At 44.5% G+C, this 19010-nt stretch overlaps 4 protein-coding genes across 4 annotated transcripts; 1 reads left to right on the forward strand and 3 right to left on the reverse strand.

The window, feature by feature from the left end:
• Positions 1-2364: 2364 nt before the first annotated feature.
• Positions 2365-5676, reverse strand: LOC138371730 (perilipin-4-like). The gene has a single exon (XM_069336751.1). It carries the CDS (start codon positions 5674-5676, stop codon positions 2365-2367), a length of 3312 nt encoding a protein of 1103 aa, XP_069192852.1.
• On the reverse strand, positions 5673-6158 carry LOC138371731 (uncharacterized PPE family protein PPE21-like). Its single transcript, XM_069336752.1, has one exon. The coding sequence runs from the start codon at positions 6156-6158 to the stop codon at positions 5673-5675; it is 486 nt and encodes a 161-aa protein (XP_069192853.1).
• A 99-nt stretch (positions 6159-6257) lies between these two features.
• LOC138371732 (uncharacterized PPE family protein PPE21-like) lies at positions 6258-6818 on the reverse strand. The gene has a single exon (XM_069336754.1). The coding sequence runs from the start codon at positions 6816-6818 to the stop codon at positions 6258-6260; it is 561 nt and encodes a 186-aa protein (XP_069192855.1).
• Positions 6819-14921: 8103 nt separating this feature from the next.
• Positions 14922-15281, forward strand: LOC138371733 (uncharacterized). Its single transcript, XM_069336755.1, has one exon. It carries the CDS (start codon positions 14922-14924, stop codon positions 15279-15281), a length of 360 nt encoding a protein of 119 aa, XP_069192856.1.
• Positions 15282-19010: the final 3729 nt, after the last annotated feature.

A 19010-nucleotide genomic window follows, 5' to 3' on the forward strand; every position in this document is an offset into this window, starting at 1 on the left:
ATCATACCCAGGCCACAATAGATCCAATCATAGCCATACTTGTACAGTATAAAAACAATAATGCAACTGCAAGTGTTGCATTAAATATGATGCCACAAACCCAGTTTCCAAAGCTGAGTCTACCCACTTTTACTGGACTAGATGAAGAACACTGAGATGATTTCTGGCAGCTTTTTGATACACACATAAATTCACAGGCATCGTTAAGTAAAGTAAATATATTCTCATATCTAAAACGCCAGCTTAAAGGAGAAGCAAAAGCTGTGATAGAAAATTTAGCTTTAACAGACGCCAAATATAATGCTGCAGTCCAGTTATTGGAAGATGTCAATTCTAACACAGAATTGGGAATTGCAAACATTTACTATAAGCTAATTGATCTACCTCCACTCAGTAACAAACCTGTTTTCTTACAAAGTTTCAGGCTGGAGGTAAAATCTTTAATTAATGTACTTGGCACTAAAGATAATGTAAGTCTACCCGGATACCATGATATTGAAACCCCTCTCGTTGTTGGGCGGGAAGTGGCTCGTGTGGCAGGGATTTTTTAACATACATGAGACACGTATTCTTTGATCTGGGATTATAACACTGATAGCTAGGCAGATTCTGTGAGGTTTTACCTGCGGGAGTTAGGGTTTCTTGGAGGCAGACAATATCAATGTCCTCAGTCATAATCTTATGAAGGAGGTCAGAATACCATTTTCTAGGAGAAGCAATTTTTCAACTGAGTATCTTGATGACACTGTACCTGTTTTTATGAGTTTGAGAGGGCGCCATTGTTCTTTTTTTAGTTTATCAGTCTGCGGTTGCACAAGAACAAGTAAATTTCGATACTGTCTGTAGAACATTATTATGGTGTCTTTTTCCTCTTCGGTCCGCATATCACCTGTCACCAGTTTTTTTATATTATTCCGGTCAGACCAATCCTGGAGTATGCAGCTCCAGCATGGAGTTCATATCTAGTCAAGCATAAAACTAAACTGGAAAAGGTTCAAAGGTTTGCCACCAGACTAGTACCGGGGCTGAGAGGTACGACCTTCGAGGAAAGACAACGGGAATTAAACCTCACGTCGCAAGAAGGCAGAAGAGTTAGAGGGGACATGATCACCACGTACAAGATTCTCAGAGGAATTCACTGGGTAGAAAAAAAACAGACTATTTAACACCCACTACGGGACACAGGGCGAAATTGAATGCCCAAATGAGCCACAGAAATATTACAGAATTTTTTTAGTGTCAGTGGTTGACAAATAGAAAGCATTAGGCAGTGATGTGGTGGAGGCTGACTCCAAACACAGTTTCAAGTTTAGATATGATAGGTCAATAGGCTCAGGAACCTGTACACCAGATGATTGACAGTTGAGAGGCGGGACCAAAGAGCCAGAGCTCAACCCCAGCAAGCACAAATAGGTGAGTACAAATAGGTGAATACTTATACACACACACACACATACACACATACACACATACACACACACACACATACACACACATACACACATACACACACACACATAGTAGTACTACACAAGTAGGCTCAGGAATCTGTACACCTGTTGATTGACGGTTGAGAGGCGGGACCAAAGAGCCAGAGCTCAACCCCCGCAAACACAACTAGGTGAGTACATGATCACTACCTATAAAATCCTCAGGGGAATCGACTGGGTAGACAAGGATAAACTATTCGACACTGGTGGTACGCGAACAAAGGGTCACAGGTGGATCCTGAATACCCACTTGAGCCACAGGGATGTTAGAAAGAACTTTTGCAGTGTCAGTGTAGTTAACAAATGGAATGCATTAGGCAGTGATATAGTGGAGGCTGACTCCATACACAGTCTCAAATGTAGATATGACAGAGCCCAGAAGGTTCAGGAATCTGTACACCAGTTGATTGACAGTTGAAAGGCGGGACCAAAGAGACAAAGCTCAACCCCCGCAAGCACAATTAGGTGAGTACACACACACACACACACACACACACACGTGTGTGTGTGTGTGTGTGTGTGTGTGTGTGTGTGTGTGTGTGTGTGTGTGTGTGTGTGTGTGTGTGTGTGTGTGTGTGTGTGTGTGTGTGTGTGTGTGTGTGTGTGTGTGTGTGTGTGCCAAACCAAGCAACCTTGGAGGAATTTGACCTCACCAGTGATGAGGTCAAAAGGTGTCTCCTGAGCTGGATGTGACAAAGGCTCTTGGGCCTGATAGAATCTCACCAAGGATACTAAAGGAAGGTGCAGAAGCACTAAGTGTGCCACTCTCTATGGTGTATAACAGGTCACTGGAAACAGGAGACTTACCAGAAAGTTGGAAGGCAGCTAACGTGGTGCCAATATACAAAACGGGTGACAGGCAAGAGGCACTGAATTACAGGCCAGTTTCCTTAACTTGTATACCATGCAAGGTGATGGAGAAGATCGTGAGGAAAAGGCTCGTAGAGCATCTGGAGGGAAATAACTTTGTAACGTGTGCACACTGGTACATGCACGTGTGCAGTGTGTCGGTGTGTAGTGTGGCAGTGTGCATCATGCCAGTGTGCAGCCTCTCAGTGTGTAGTGTGTCAGTGTGCATCATGCCAGTGTGCAGCCTCTCAGTGTGTAGTGTGGCAGTGTGCATCATGCCAGTGTGCAGCCTCTCAGTGTGTAGTGTGGCAGTGTGCATCATGCCAGTGTGCAGCCTCTCAGTGTGTAGTGTGGCAGTGTCCATCATGCCAGTGTGCAGCCTCTCAGTGTGTAGTGTGGCAGTGTCCATCATGCCAGTGTGCAGCCTCTCAGTGTGTAGTGTGGCAGTGTCCATCATGCCAGTGTGCAGCGTGTCAGTGTGTAGTGTGGCAGTGTGCATCATGCCAGTGTGCAGCCTCTCAGTGTGTAGTGTGGCAGTGTGCATCATGCCAGTGTGCAGCCTCTCAGTGTGTAGTGTGGCAGTGTGCATCATGCCAGTGTGCAGCCTCTCAGTGTGTAGTGTGGCAGTGTCCATCATGCCAGTGTGCAGCCTCTCAGTGTGTAGTGTGGCAGTGTCCATCATGCCAGTGTGCAGCGTGTCAGTGTGTAGTGTGGCAGTGTGCATCATGCCAGTGTGCAGCCTCTCAGTGTGTAGTGTGGCAGTGTGCATCATGCCAGTGTGCAGCCTCTCAGTGTGTAGTGTGCCAGTGTGCATCATGCCAGTGTGCAGCGTGTCAGTGTGCAGTGTGGCAGTGTGCATCATGCCAGTGTGCAGCCTCTCAGTGTGTAGTGTGCCAGTGTGCATCATGCCAGTGTGCAGCCTCTCAGTGTGTAGTGTGCCAGTGTGCATCATGCCAGTGTGCAGCGTGTCAGTGTGTAGTGTGCCAGTGTGCATCATGCCAGTGTGCAGCCTCTCAGTGTGTAGTGTGGCAGTGTGCATCATGCCAGTGTGCAGCGTGTCAGTGTGTAGTGTGGCAGTGTGCATCATGCCAGTGTGCAGCCTCTCAGTGTGTAGTGTGGCAGTGTGCATCATGCCAGTGTGCAGCCTCTCAGTGTGTAGTGTGGCAGTGTGCATCATGCTAGTGTGCAGCCTCTCAGTGTGTAGTGTGGCAGTGTGCATCATGCCAGTGTGCAGCGTGTCAGTGTGTAGTGTGGCAGTGTGCATCATGCCAGTGTGCAGCCTCTCAGTGTGTAGTGTGCCAGTGTGCATCATGCCAGTGTGCAGCCTCTCAGTGTGTAGTGTGCCAGTGTGCATCATGCCAGTGTGCAGCGTGTCAGTGTGTAGTGTGCCAGTATGCAGCGTGTCAGTGTGTAGTGTGCCAGTGTGCATCATGCCTGTGTGCAGCCTCTCAGTGTGTAGTGTGCCAGTGTGCATCATGCCAGTGTGCAACCTCTCAGTGTGCATCATGCCAGTGTGCATCATGCCAGTGTGCAGCGTGTCAGTGTGTAGTGTGCCAGTGTGCATCATGCCAGTGTGCAGCCTCTCAGTGTGTAGTGTGCCAGTGTGCATCATGCCAGTGTGCAGCCTCTCAGTGTGCATCATGCCAGTGTGCAGCCTCTCAGTGTGTAGTGTGCCAGTGTGCAGCGTGTCAGTGTGTAGTGTGCCAGTGTGCACCATGCCTGTGTGCAGCCTCTCAGTGTGTAGTGTGGCAGTGTGCATCATGCCAGTGTGCAGCCTCTCAGTGTGCATCATGCCAGTGTGCATCATGCCAGTGTGCAGCGTGTCAGTGTGTAGTGTGCCAGTGTGCATCATGCCAGTGTGCAGCATGTCAGTGTGCAGCGTGTCAGTGTGCAGCATGCCAGAGTGCATCATGCCAGTGTGCAGCATGTAAGTGTGTAGTGTGCCAGTGTGCATCATGCCAGTGTGCAGCATGCCAGTGTGCAGCGTGTCAGTGTGCAGCATGCCAGTGTGCAGCCTCTCAGTGTGCAGCCTCTCAGTGTGTAGTGTGCCAGTGTGCATCATGCCAGTGTGCAGCATGCCAGTGTGCAGCATGCCAGTGTGCAGCATGCCAGTGTGCAGCATGCCAGTGTGCAGCACGCCAGTGTGCAGCCTCTCAGTGTGTAGTGTGCCAGTGTGCATCATGCCAGTGTGCAGCCTCTCAGTGTGTAGTGTGCCAGTGTGCATCATGCCAGTGTGCAGCATGCCAGTGTGCAGCGTGTCAGTGTGCAGCATGCCAGTGTGCATCATGCCAGTGTGCAGCGTGTCAGTGTGCAGCATGCCAGTGTGCAGCATGCCAGTGTGCAGCCTCTCAGTGTGTAGCATGCCAGTGTGCAGCGTGTCAGTGTGCATCATGCCAGTGTGCATCATGCCAGTGTGCATCATGCCAGTGTGCAGCATGCCAGTGTGCAGCATGCCAGTGTGCAGCGTGTCAGTGTGCATCATGCCAGTGTGCAGCATGCCAGTGTGCATCATGCCAGTGTGCAGCATGCCAGTGTGCAGCATGCCAGTGTGCAGCATGCCAGTGTGCATCATGCCAGTGTGCAGCATGTCAGTGTGTAGTGTGCCAGTGTGCATCATGCCAGTGTGCAGCCTCTCAGTGTGTAGTGTGCCAGTGTGCAGCATGCCAGTGTGCAGCGTGTCAGTGTGCAGCATGCCAGTGTGCAGCATGCCAGTGTGCAGCCTCTCAGTGTGTAGCATGCCAGTGTGCAGCGTGTCAGTGTGCAGCATGCCAGTGTGCAGCGTGCCAGTGTGCAGCATGCCAGTGTGCATCATGCCAGTGTGCAGCATGCCAGTGTGCATCATGCCAGTGTGCAGCATGCCAGTGTGCAGCATGCCAGTGTGCAGCCTCTCAGTGTGTAGCATGCCAGTGTGCAGCGTGTCAGTGTGCAGCATGCCAGTGTGCAGCATGCCAGTGTGCAGCCTCTCAGTGTGTAGCATGCCAGTGTGCAGCGTGCCAGTGTGCAGCATGCCAGTGTGCATCATGCCAGTGTGCAGCATGCCAGTGTGCAGCATGCCAGTGTGCAGCGTGTCAGTGTGCAGCATGCCAGTGTGCAGCATGCCAGTGTGCATCATGCCAGTGTGCAGCATGCCAGTGTGCAGCATGCCAGTGTGCAGCCTCTCAGTGTGCAGCGTGTCAGTGTGCAGCATGTCGGTGTGCAGCATGCCAGTGTGCAGCATGCCAGTGTGCAGCATGCCAGTGTACAGCGTGTCAGTGTGTAGCATGCCAGTGTGCAGTGTTTCAGTGTGTAGCACGCATGTGTACAGCTTGCCAGTGTGTAGCGTGTCAGTGTTTATCATGCCAGTGTGCACCGTGTCGGTGTGTGTTGTGTGCGAGTGTGCAGCATGCTAATGTGTAGCGTGACAGTGTTTAGTGTGCCAATGTGCAGCATGCCAGTGTGCAGCGTATCAGTGTGTAGGATGCCAGTCTGCAGCATGCCAGTGTGCAGCGTTTCAGTGTGTAGCATGCCAGTGTGTAGCATGCCAGTGTAGAGCTTGCCAGTGTGTAGCGTGTCAGTGTTTATCATGCCAGTGTGTTGCGTGCCAGTGTGCAGCGTGTCAGTATGTAACATGCCAGTGTGCAGCGTGTCAGTGTGTAACATGCCAGTGTGCAGCTTGTTAGTGTGTAGAATGACAGTGTGTAGCATGCCAGTGTCCAGCTTGCCAGTGTGTAGCGTGCCAGTGTAAAGCTTGCCAGTGTGTAGCGTGCCAGTGTTTAGTGTGCCAGTGTGTAGCGTGCCAGTGTGTAGCGTGTCAGTGTGCAGCTTGCCAGTTTGTAGCATGCCAGTGTTCAGCTTGCCGTTGTGTAGCGTGCTTGTGTGTTTCGTGCCAGTGTGTAGGGAGTCAGTGTGTAGCGCGCTAGTGTGTAGCGTGCCAGTGTGTTACATGCCAGAGTGTAGCATGCTAGTGTGATGTGTGACAGTGTGTAGGATGCTAGTGTGCAGCGTGCCAGTGTGTTGCATGCCAGTGTGTAGCGTGCCAGTGAGCAGTGTGCTAGTGTGTTGCATGGCTGTGTTTAGCATGCCAACGTGTAGCGTGCTAGTGTGCAGGGTTCTAGTGGGCAGCGTGCCAGTGTGTAGGGAGTCAGTGTGTAGTGTGCCAGTGTGTAGCGTGCCAGTATGCAGCATACAAGTGTACAGCTTGCCAGTGTGTAGCATGCCAGTGTGTAGCGTGCCAGTACGCAGCATACAAGTGTACAGCTTGCCAGTGTGTAGCATGCCAGTGTGTAGCGTGCCAGTACGCAGCATACAAGTGTACAGCTTGCCAGTGTGTAGCATGCCAGTGTGTAGCGTGCCAGTACGCAGCATACAAGTGTACAGCTTGCCAGTGTGTAGTGTGCCAGTGTGTAGCGTGCCAGTACGCAGCATACAAGTGTACAGCTTGCCAGTGTGTAGCTTGCCAGTGTGTAGCGTGGCAGTGTTTAGTGTGCCAGTGTGCACCATGTCAGTGTGCAGCGTGTCGGTGTATAGCGTTATATAGGTACGACATATATATATATATATATATATATATATATATATATATATATATATATATATATATATATATATATATATATATGTCGTACCTAGTAGCCAGAACACACTTCTATGCCTACTATGCAAGGCCTGATTTGCCTAATAAGCCAAGTTTTTATGAATTAATTGGTTTTCGACTACCTAACCTACCAAACCTAACCTAACCTAACTTTTTCGGCTACCTAACCTAACCTAACCTATAAAGATAGGTTAGGTTAGGTTAGGTAGGGTTGGTTAGGTTCGGTCATATATCTACGTTAATTTTAACTCCAATAAAAAAACATTGACCTCATACGTAATGAAATGGGTAGCTTTATCATTTCATAAGAAAAAAATTAGGGAAAATATATTTATTCGGGAAAACTTGGCTTATTAGGCAAATCGGGCCTTGCATAGTAGACCGAGAAGTGCGTTCTGGCTACTAGGTACGACATATATATATATATATATATATATATATATATATATATATATATATATATATATATATATATATATATATATATATATATATATATCTGAGGTCTACAAAGCAGCCCTTTCTTTTCCACCTGGGTCAGCAGGCGGCTTTACAGGGTTAAAACCTCAACACATCAAGCAAATGTTAAATCCTGCGGTTGGTGATGCTGCACAAGATCTTCTTATGGAACTCACAAGGTTCGTCAACATGTGCCTGGCTGGTGATATACCTGAGGTCATCAGGCCTCTCTTTTTTGGTGCCTCCCTCTGTGCTCTCAAAAAGAAGGACGAAGGAATCAGGCCAATCGCTGTTGGCAACACTCTCCGACGCCTGATTGCCAAGGCTGCTACAAGGGTTGTCAGCCAGCAAGCGGCTGAATTGCTGAAACCAATCCAGCTAGGATTTGGAATCCCCCAAAGCTGTGAAGCGGCTGCCCATGCAGCACGAGCATACATCACCAACATTTCTGATGAAAAGGCCCTGCTCAAACTGGACTTTAAGAATGCCTTCAACATGGTCAGAAGAGATGCAGTACTTTGTGCCGTGCATCGACATTTCCGGCCCCTCTACCCGTTCATACTATCGTGCTACAGTGGCGAGTCAAAACTGCTCTTTGGTTAACATGAAATCAGATCATGTGAAGGTGTTCAGCAAGGTGATCCTCTTGCTCCCCTTCTTTTCTGCTTAGTCTTAAAAGAAATCACCGCAAGCTTGTCCAGCGAGTTCAACATCTGGTTTTTGGATGATGGCACTATAGCTGGCACCGTAGACCATCTCTAGGCAGATATCAGGAAAATAAAGGAGCAAGAAGTAAGCCTGGGTCTTGTCCTAAACCCTTCCAAGTGTGAAGTAGTCTCTTCCAACCCAGACATCGTAGCTAGAATAAGGTCTGCCTTGCCTGGAGAACAAGGGCCCACATTACACATTAATGACAAGGGCTTGTCATTAGGGCCGAGAACAGCACCCTCCTTGGAGCCCCCCTCGGGTCTAACGCCATTGAGGAGATCCTTGACAAGAAAATCGCAGACCTTCGGAGGATGAAAGACAGAATAGGTGACATCGATGCCCACGATGCTTTTTATCTCCTCACCAAATGCCTATCCCTTCCGAGGCTAACCCACTTTCTGAGGTGCGCCCCATCTTACGACAGCCGAAAGCTTGAAGAGTATGACCTCTTACTGAAGACCATGCTGGAAAAAGTCGTTAACCTCTCCCTCAACGAATGCCAGTGGAAACAAGCCACTCTTCCTGTTAGGCTCGGTGGCTTGGGTGTCCGCACTGCTACCCAAATTGCTGTCCCAGCCTTCCTGTCTTCCTCTTCAGCATCAGATGACCTGGTTAAGGAAATTCTACCTGACACCCTGAGTGATGTAGCGGGGATACAGGACCCCCACTACACGGAATGCGACACGAAATGGGGTGCCATGGCAGACCCAGCACTCAGACCAGCCATGCAGAAAGCCAAGAAACAATCCAGTTCGGACAGCCTCATTGTAGACAAAGAAGCCACAGCTTTGCTGGAGGCAGCAACAACCCCCAGTGATCATGCACGCCTCACAGCTGTGCAGGCTCCCCATGCAGGGGACTTCCTTTTGGCAGTCCCTATGTCTGCGACAGGCACACGTCTTGATCCGCAGGAGCTCCGTATTGCAGTCGCTCTCCGTCTTGCTGCCCCTATCCACACTGTTCATAGGTGTATTTGCAGCGAGGCAGATGCTGACGAATATGGACTGCATGGCCTGCGCAGTGGAAAATCTGGTGGTTGGCACACTAGACACGACGAAATCAATGACATCGTTAAAAGAAGCCTTGCCTCTGCTCAGTGTCCAGCGGAGAGAGAGCCCCGCAACCTACTGAACCGTGACTCTGTTAGCTTTGCCGGCCGACCAGACGGGATCACACTGCGACCGTGGAAGGGTGGCAGACAGTTGGCATGAGACTATACTTGTGTATCCACCCTGGCAACCACATACATCAACCTCTCTGCCGGCACAGCAGGAGCCGCGGCGACACGCAGAGAAAGAGACAAGTCAGCCAAGTACAGGCAATTAGATCATCGGTACAACTTCGTTCCAATAGGGTCTGAGACCCTAGGCCCATGGGGAGAGAGTACAAGAAGGTTTCTTAAGGATCTTGGTTCCAAGCTCATTGACACCACAAGAGACCCTAGAGCAGCAAGTTTTCTCTTTCAGCGCCTCAGTGTCGCGATCCAGAGGGGAAATGCTCGCTGCATCCTCGGTTCATGCCCGGCGTCGGAGGAGTTCGAGGAAATCTACAGCCTCTAGGAAGCGAACTTTTTTGTGTGTCCTCTTAATGTTAATTTTTTGTATAAAATCAGATATGTAACTGTATAACCTTGCATAATAAAGTGTACACCATAAAAAAGGGGGGTGGTAGGAGAAGCGAACACTCTTACGTATTCAGAGTTAAATGGCAAGTTTTTCCCTGAATGCGCTGTGTTCCCTTCTCTGAGGCTGTGGGTCCCTATAATTGCACCAGTGGTGGTACCCCCCTATAATATATATATATATATATATATATATATATATATATATATATATATATATATATATATATATATATATATATATATATATATATATATATATATATATATATATATTTATATATATATATATATATATATATATATATATATATATATATATATATAGATATATATATATTTTTTTTTAAAGAGTACCACCTCTGGCTGGAAGAAGGGGGACCCATAGCCTCGGAGGAAACCACACAGAACGCATTGGAGGGAATGTAGGTCCCCTCCAATACAGTTTCTGTGTGCTTTTCTCCTACCACCCCCTTCCTTTTTTTTTTTTTTTTTTTTTTTTTATTGTGTATTTAAAGGTTACAAAACATACAAGACAAATGCCTAAAGGTTATGGATCTCTTGAAGCTCCTCCGCGTCTGGACAGGAACCGAGGACGCAGCAAGCATTTCCCCTCTGGATCGCCACACTGAGACGCTGAAACAAAAAACTGGAAGCCCTTGGGTCTCTGGTGACGTCAATGAGCTTGGAACCCAATTCCTTGAGAATGGTGAGAATATATATATGTATATGCAGAATAACCACATATGAAAAAAATTCTGCATACTTGGATCAGTGTTTTTGTGATCATTTTTGCATATATATATATATATATATATATATATATATATATATATATATATATATATATATATATATATATATATATATATATAAATTTTGTGAGGGTACCACCTCTGGTGCCAATGTGGGGACCCATAGCCTCGGAGAAGAAAATAAAAAGTATTCAGAGGAGACCTTGTGGTTTCTCACTGAACACTAATATTATCTTCTCCTACCACCCCCATTCTTTTGTATGTACACATATATATTTACTTTATTTGAACTTTGTTACAAAAAAGGAGTTACATATGGGTTACAAAGATGGTTGCCATAGGTTGTCGAGTTCCTCCAGCTCCTCAGATGGCGGGCAGGAACCCTGGATGCAGTGCGCATTTCCCCTCTGTATCGCCACACTGAGGCGCTGGAAAAGAAAGCTTGCAGCTCTCGGGTCCCTTGTTGTTTCAATGAGCCTAGAACCCAGTTCCTTCAAAAAACTGGTAGCACTTTTACCCCAGGCGCCGAGCGTCTCAGAAGCAATGGGACAAAATTGTAGTGGTGATCCAGTTCTCTATACTTACGGGATTTGGCTGCTTCCCTGTGGGTGGCAGCGCCACCTGGTTGTGCAACACTGAGGTTAATGTAGGTGTTAGCCAGGGTTGATACGCACGTGTAGTCCCATACCAACTGCTTGCCATTCTTCCAGGGATTCACTGTGATACCATCCGGGCGACCAATAAGAGCATCAGAGTTACGGGGCGTTAGGTAACGGGGCTCTCTTTCAGCTGGGCATCCAGCTGTATATATATATATATATATATATATATATATATATATATATATATATATATATATATATATATATATATATATATATATATATATATATATATATATATATGTCGTACCTAGTAGCCAGAACGCACTACTCAGCCTAATATGCAAGGCCCTATTTGCCTAATAAGCCAAGTTTTCATGAATTAATTGTTTTTCAACTACCTAACCTACCTAACCTAACCTAACCTAACTTTTTTGGCTACCTAACCTAACCTAACCTAACCTATAAAGATAGGTTAGGTTAGGTTAGGGAGGGTTGGTTAGGTTCGGTCATATATCTACGTTAATTTTAACTCCAATTAAAAAAAATTCACTTCATACATAATGAAATGGGTAGCTTTATCATTTCGTAAGAAAAAAATTAGAGAAAATATTATAATTCATGAAAACTTGGCTTATTAGGCAAATCGGGCCATGCATAGTAGGCCGAGAAGTGCATTCTGGCTCCTAGGTACGACATATATAAATATATATATACATATATATATATATATATATATATATATATATGTCGTACCTAATAGCCAGAACGCACTTCTCAGCCTAGTATTCAAGGCCCGATTTGCCTAATAAGCCAAGTTTTCATAAATTAATGTTTTTTCGTCTACCTAACCAACCTAACCTAACCTAACCTAGCTTTTTTTGGCTACCTAACCTAACCTTACCTATAAATATAGGTTAGGTTAGGTTAGGTAGGGTTGGTTAGGTTCGGTCATATATCTACGTTACTTTTAACTCCAATAAAAAAAAATTGACCTCATACATAGAGAAAAGGGTTGCTTTATCATGTCATAAGAAAAAAATTATAGTAAATATATTAATTCAGGAAAACTTGGCTTATTAGGCAAATCGGGCCTTGAATAGTAGGCTGAGAAGTGAGTTCTGGCTACTAGGTACGACATATATATATATATATATAAATATATATATATATATATATATATATATATATATATATATATATATATATATATATATATATATATATATATATATATATGTCGTACCTAGTAGCCAGAACTCACTTCTCAGCCTACTATGCAAGGCCCGATTTGCCTAATAAGCCAGGTTTTTATGAATTAATTGTTTTTCGACTACCTAACCTACCTAACCTAACCTAACCTAACTTTTTCGGCTACCTAACCTAACCTAACCTATAGAGATAGGTTAGGTTAGGTTAGGTAGGGTTGGTTAGGTTCTGTCATATATCTACGTTAATTTTAACTCCAATAAAACAAAATTGACCTCATACATAATGAAATGGGTAGCTTTATCATTTCATAAGAAAAAAATTAGAGAAAATACATTAATTCAGGAAAACTTGGCTTATTAGGCAAATCGGGCCTTGCATAGTAGGCTGAGAAGTACGTTCTGGCTACTAGGTACGACATATATATATATATATATATATATATATATATATATATATATATATATATATATATATATATATATATATATATATATAAATATATATATATATATATATATATATATATTTATATATATATATATATATATATATATATATATATATATATATATATATATATATATATATATATATATATATATTTAGGGGTACCACCACTGGTTTAATTAAAGGGACCCACATCCTCGAAGAAGAAAATAAATAGTGTTCAGAGAAGACCTTGTGGATTCTCACTGAATACTTTAATCTTTTCCTCTCCTACCACCCCTATTATTTTTTTTATTTTTTTTTATTTGATTTTATTGCAATGCTACAGTTTACAGAAAACACACACTTATACAACAATATACCAATCAGTGTTCGAAGACCTCGTCCAGTTCCTCGGGGGTCGGGTGCGTACCCAAGATACAACACGCATTTCCCCTCTGAACAGCGACACTGAGGCGCTGAAACATAAAACTGGCCGCTCTTGGGTCTCTAGTCTTCCCAATGAGTTCCTCGCCCAGCTCCTTCAGGAACTTAAGTGCACATTTACCCCAGGCGCCCAGAGTCTCAGAGCCTATTGGCACGAACCTGTAACAACGTTCTAGGTCCCTGTACTTGTTAGTTTTCTGGGTCTCCCTGAAGGTGGCCGCCCTGCCTCCCTCAGCTGCGCTGTAAGGACGATAGGTATCAGCCAATGTGGATGCACACGTGTAGTCCCACACGACCTGTTTACCTTCCCTCCACGGCTGCAGGGTGACTCCATCTGGGCGTTTTTGGCTGTTGTCAGGTCTGCACAACTGAGGTTCCCTTTGTGCTGGGCATCCAGCTGAAGCCAAACTTCTCTTGATGATGTCATTGACTGCTTCATGTCTGGCAATCTTTCCTTGTGTCTTACGACAGATGAGACCATGGCTGCCATATTGGTCTGCCCGTGCATGGCCGCAAATACACCGATGCTCGGTGGAGATAGGGGCGGCAAGGCGCAGAGCAACACCAATACTTAGGGTCCGATGGTCCAGGCGGGTGCCCAAGGCGGAATTAGGGACTGCCAACAGGAAGTCCCCGGCATGGGGCGCTTGCACAGCTAGAAGACGCGCTTTGTCCTTCCTGGAAGCTGCCTCCAGCAATGATGTGGCGATGTTCTCCACTATGGGGCTATCCCATTTGGACTGTTTGCAGTCATTTGGAAAAGTCGGTCGAGGATGAGAGTTGCCGAGAGTGTCCCACTGACCGGCTCCTTCCGCGAATTTGGGATCATGAATCCCAATGAAGTCTCTTAGGTGTTCCGGTAGTATTTCCTTAACTAATTCACCTGTTGCACTGGTCGAAGATAAGAATGCTGGCAATGCTAACTGTGTCGCCTTGCGAATACCTATTCCCCCGAGTCTAACTGGGAGCGTTGCTTGGTCCCATATATATATCCCATACATATATATATATATATATATATATATATATATATATATATATATATATATATATATGTGTGTGTGTGTGTGTGTGTCTGTGTGTGTGTGTGTGTGTGTGTGTGTGTGTGTAAGCGAACAAGCCTGAATGGTCCCCAGGACTATATGCAACTGAAAACTCACACCCCAGAAGTGACTTGAACCCATACTGCCAGGAGCAACGCAACTGGTATTTACAGGATGCCTTAATCCGCTTGACCATCACGACCGGACAATAGGAAGTGATAGCCGAAGCTATATGAACCACTTCCTCGCCGTCACTCGGATGGTTATCTTGGGCATAGTATTTTATCAAATCACCTCATTCTTTGGGGCACACGTGAGGAACACAAATGCGAACAAGCCTGAATGGTCCCCAGGACTATATGCAACTGAAAACTCACACCCCAGAAGTGACTCGAACCCATACTGCCAAGAGCAACGCAACTGGTATTTACAGGACACCTTAATCCGCTTGACCATCACGACCGGACAAAAGGAAGTGTTAGCCGAAGCTATATGAATCACTTTCCCGCCGGCACTCGGATGGTTATCTTAGGCATAGCATTTTATCAAATCACCTCATTCTTTGGGGCACACGTGAGGAACACAAATGCAAACAAGCCTGAATGGTCCCCAGGACTATATGCAACTGAAAAATCACACCCCAGAAGTGACTTGAACCCATACTGCCAAGAGCAACGCAACTGGTATTTACAGGACGCCTTAATTCGCTTGACCATCACGACCGGACATATAGATAATGAAGCGGAAAATAATGAAGCTGCAACTGGAGGCACAGCTGAAGCGGGAAGATCAAGAACGAGAGGCACAGCTGAGACGGGAAGAGCGTGAGCACGAAGCGCAGCTGAAGCGTGAAGAATGGGAAGCACAGCTGAAGCGTGAAGAATGGGAAGCACAGCTGAAGCGTGAAGAATGGGAAGCACAGCTGAAGCGTGAAGAACAAAAACAAGAGGCACAGCTGAAGCGCGAAGAACGAGAAGCTGAAGCACAGCTGAGACGTGAAGAAGCACAGCTGAGACGGGAGGAGCGCGAGCTGGAAGCCAAGCTGAAACAGCAAGCGATTGAAACTAACAGAGAGGTTGAGTTGAAGTGGGCTTAGCTAGGGCTAGCCCTACCTGCACCCCCACAGCAAGAAGACCGCCGAGTGCGAGAGAGAGATTTACCGGTCTTTGTGCCCAATGAAGCTGAGGATCCCAATGATCCTGTCAGTTTGACAGGATCCCCCATCTCCGGTGGATTTACGCATCACCAGTGGTCTGCCAGCACCTGGTGAGGTCTTCCTATATTCCATGTGTTGGACCGAAGCAGGAATTGACGAGAAATGAGCAGCAAGTGCTCCAGTGATAGGTGCAGCGCAGGAGTGAAATCTAGGCAGTGACGTCTGGGACGTCTGATAGCTTCACCAGTCGGTTGATGATGTAGCGGCTGGGCCAATCCACCTTGAGGGAAGAGTTTGACACGACATGTCGAGGAGGTCGGACGTGCGATAGGGGGTCCTGTCAGTCTTACAGTTTTGCCCCATTCCAGTGGATTTACACGTCATCCAGCAGTCTGCAAGCACCCTGTGAGGTCTTCCTGTATTCCATGTGTTGGACTGAAAAAGGAATTGACGAGAATTGAGCAGCAAGTGCTCCAGTGACAGGTGCATTGCAAGAAGTGAAGTCTGAGCAGTGACGTCTGGGACGACTGTGCAGTTTCACCAGTTTAGATGACGACGTAGTGGCTGGGCAAATCCACTGAGAGGCAGGAGAAGAACGAAAACTAGCTGGGAATCAGGACGACTGCAGCCGAAAGAAAGGTCTGCAGACGTATTCGTGAGGAGAAGTCGACGGCCAGGAGACCAACTCCAACCCTTGAAGAAGTTTTGGAGGAGTACTGGCCTGTAGAGGATAGAGCATGATGAAGACGCGTTTTTGGGTGTTGAAGAGGTTCCTGGAGAGAGCATCAGTGTGTGTGTGGGGGCGTTCCCTACAACGAGTCGAGAGCCGGAACCAGGAGCTTCAATTCAACTCTCAACAGAGGGCGAGTCCACATCATTGAGGTGGAAGAAGGTAATTCAGTTTTCCCACCCCATTCCCCTTTAATCAGCTATTTAGCCAGAGTATCTATGTCATGAGCAGGCTCACCAATGTCTATGTCATAGTAAGGCACAGTTGTACAGAGATATGCTGTAGAGAGCTCTCGCGAAATATATATGTGGTGTGTGAGTGTACCTGTGATTTATCGAAGAGTTTGCTGTGTCGAGGACATTTACATTCATGTGACATTAATATTATAAGTTTGGGTCCGAGAATATATATACATAAATGTACCATTTATTAGTATAAGGCCGTGTGCCCAGTATTGACTCATTATTACTAATAGTGATGAAATTATATATATATATATATATATATATATATATATATATATATATATATATATATATATATATATATATATATATATATATGTATATATATATATATATATATATGTATATATATATATGTCGTACCTAATAGCCAGAACGCACTTCTCAGCCTACTATGCAAGGCCCGATTTGCCTAATAAGCCAAGTTTTCACGAATTAATGTGTTTTCGACTTCCTAACCTACCTAACCTAACCTAGCGTAACTTTTTCGGCTACCTAACCTAACCTAACCTATAAAGATACGTTAGGTTAGGTTAGGTAGGGTTGGTTAGGTTCGGTCATATATCTACGTTAATTTTAACTCCAAAAAAAAAATTGACCTCATACATAATGAAATGGGTAGCTTTATCATTTCATAAGAAAAAAATTAAAGAAAATATATTAATTCAGGAAAACTTGGCTTATTAGGCAAATCGGGCCTTGCATAGTAAGCCGAGAAGTGCGTTCTGGCTACTAGGTACGACATATATATATATATATATATATATATATATATATATATATATATATATATATATATATATATATATATATATATATATATATATATATATGTGTGTGTGTATATCACGAAAATAAACACGTGATTAAGAATGTGACAATGTCAGACCACGAAGGAAAAATGAAACAGGAAATTTCCTTAAGTACTTTCGTATATTAAATACATCTTCAGAAGGTGACCTTCAGACCTTCTGAAGATGTATTTAATATACGAAAGTACTTAAGGAAATTTCCTGTTTCATTTTTCCTTCGTGGTCTGACATTGTCATATATATATATATATATATATATATATATATATATATATATATATATATATATATATATATATATATATATATATATATGTGTGTGTATATCACGAAAATAAACACGTGATTAAGAATGTGACAATGTCAGACCACGGAGGAAAAATGAAACAGGAAATTTCCTTAAGTACTTTCGTATATTAAATACATCTTCTGAAGGCCCTTCTGAAGATGTATTTAATATACGAAAGTACTTAAGGAAATTTCCTGTTTCATTTTTCCTCCGTGGTCTGACATTGTCATATATATATATATATATATATATATATATATATATATATATATATATATATATATATATATATATATATATATATATATATATTGTTGGGGTTTCACCTCTCTATTATTCTCTACCCTTACTCTGGGGTGAGCAGTAGTTATGCTCAAGGTCACTCACCGTAGCCCTGCGGGTCTTCACTCGATCCTCACGGCGCCACTGCACGCCAGGAGAGTCTCCCAGTCAATCTTAACGGCCTCTTATTAAGAAAGAGTGAGAACACGACTCGTTCACTTGACTGTCGTGTGCCCTCCCCAACAATCGGGCTCTACGGTAAACCACAAGGTCGCCAACTGGTGTTTTAGGTGGCCAGTAACACCATCAGTGGACTGGTGGAATTAGTGGTAGCCTTGGCAAGGTCACACTCAAAAGATCAGGAATCAGGCAGGTACTTATTGTTATCACTCAACGCTTTCAGTATAATATAGCCACAAGATCAATGGAGGGAATGATAAAAACACAAAGGTAATTTTGTATTTTACTTAAAATGTATGAAAGATGTCACAAGGCCAAACAATAACAAATAAATCAATTTATCCTGACGCGGCCGGTAATTCCCACGAATAGTCTGCGATCACTAGATGGCAACACCTCCCCCTCCTCATCAAGTGTCAAGAACAGCTGATCGCCTGGCCCGCGTGACGAAACTCTTTGCTTGTTTTCTAGGTTTACGCGCGCTGTTTCTTTAAATTCTCCAATATTACTATGAACTCGCACACACGATATTGGCTACAATATCACCTATCACTTGGTTACACTGTACTCAGGCTCAAACAGTCTTTTCTACAATCAATGCTACAATGACTCACTGTAATGGTCTTACACTGTTATTCATCCAACAATATATTATGAAATATTAACACTGGAGTTTTCAGTACTTTCTCTCGTGGGCGATAACGCAATAATTCACTGTACACACAAATGACTTATCACTGCATAAACATAGCATATATAATGTAGATACATCAAATATCAATACATGGAAAATAAATGATTTCTGGGCACACAGCCTAACTTTCAAATACTGGCATAATATTATATATAATTTACCACTATATGTTCATATCAAAATCTATAGAAAGATATACACAACACAGTAAATTTATCACTTGTTCCTGGTGCCTGTACACACCAATAATCAACATGAATATTACAAGTACTCTTGATAGTACTGTCTAGCACACTGGTGCTTTACCGTGACATGGGTGAGACTTGCTCACGACATATAAAATCCTCAGGCTAGATAATATAGCCGAATAACATAGCTAACTAAAGGGGAATGGGGAGGGAACTAGAAACACCTACTTCACCCTATCCTCCGATGAG

This window comes from Procambarus clarkii, chromosome 36, assembly GCF_040958095.1.
Source record: "Procambarus clarkii isolate CNS0578487 chromosome 36, FALCON_Pclarkii_2.0, whole genome shotgun sequence".
Lineage (NCBI taxonomy): Eukaryota > Metazoa > Arthropoda > Malacostraca > Decapoda > Cambaridae > Procambarus > Procambarus clarkii.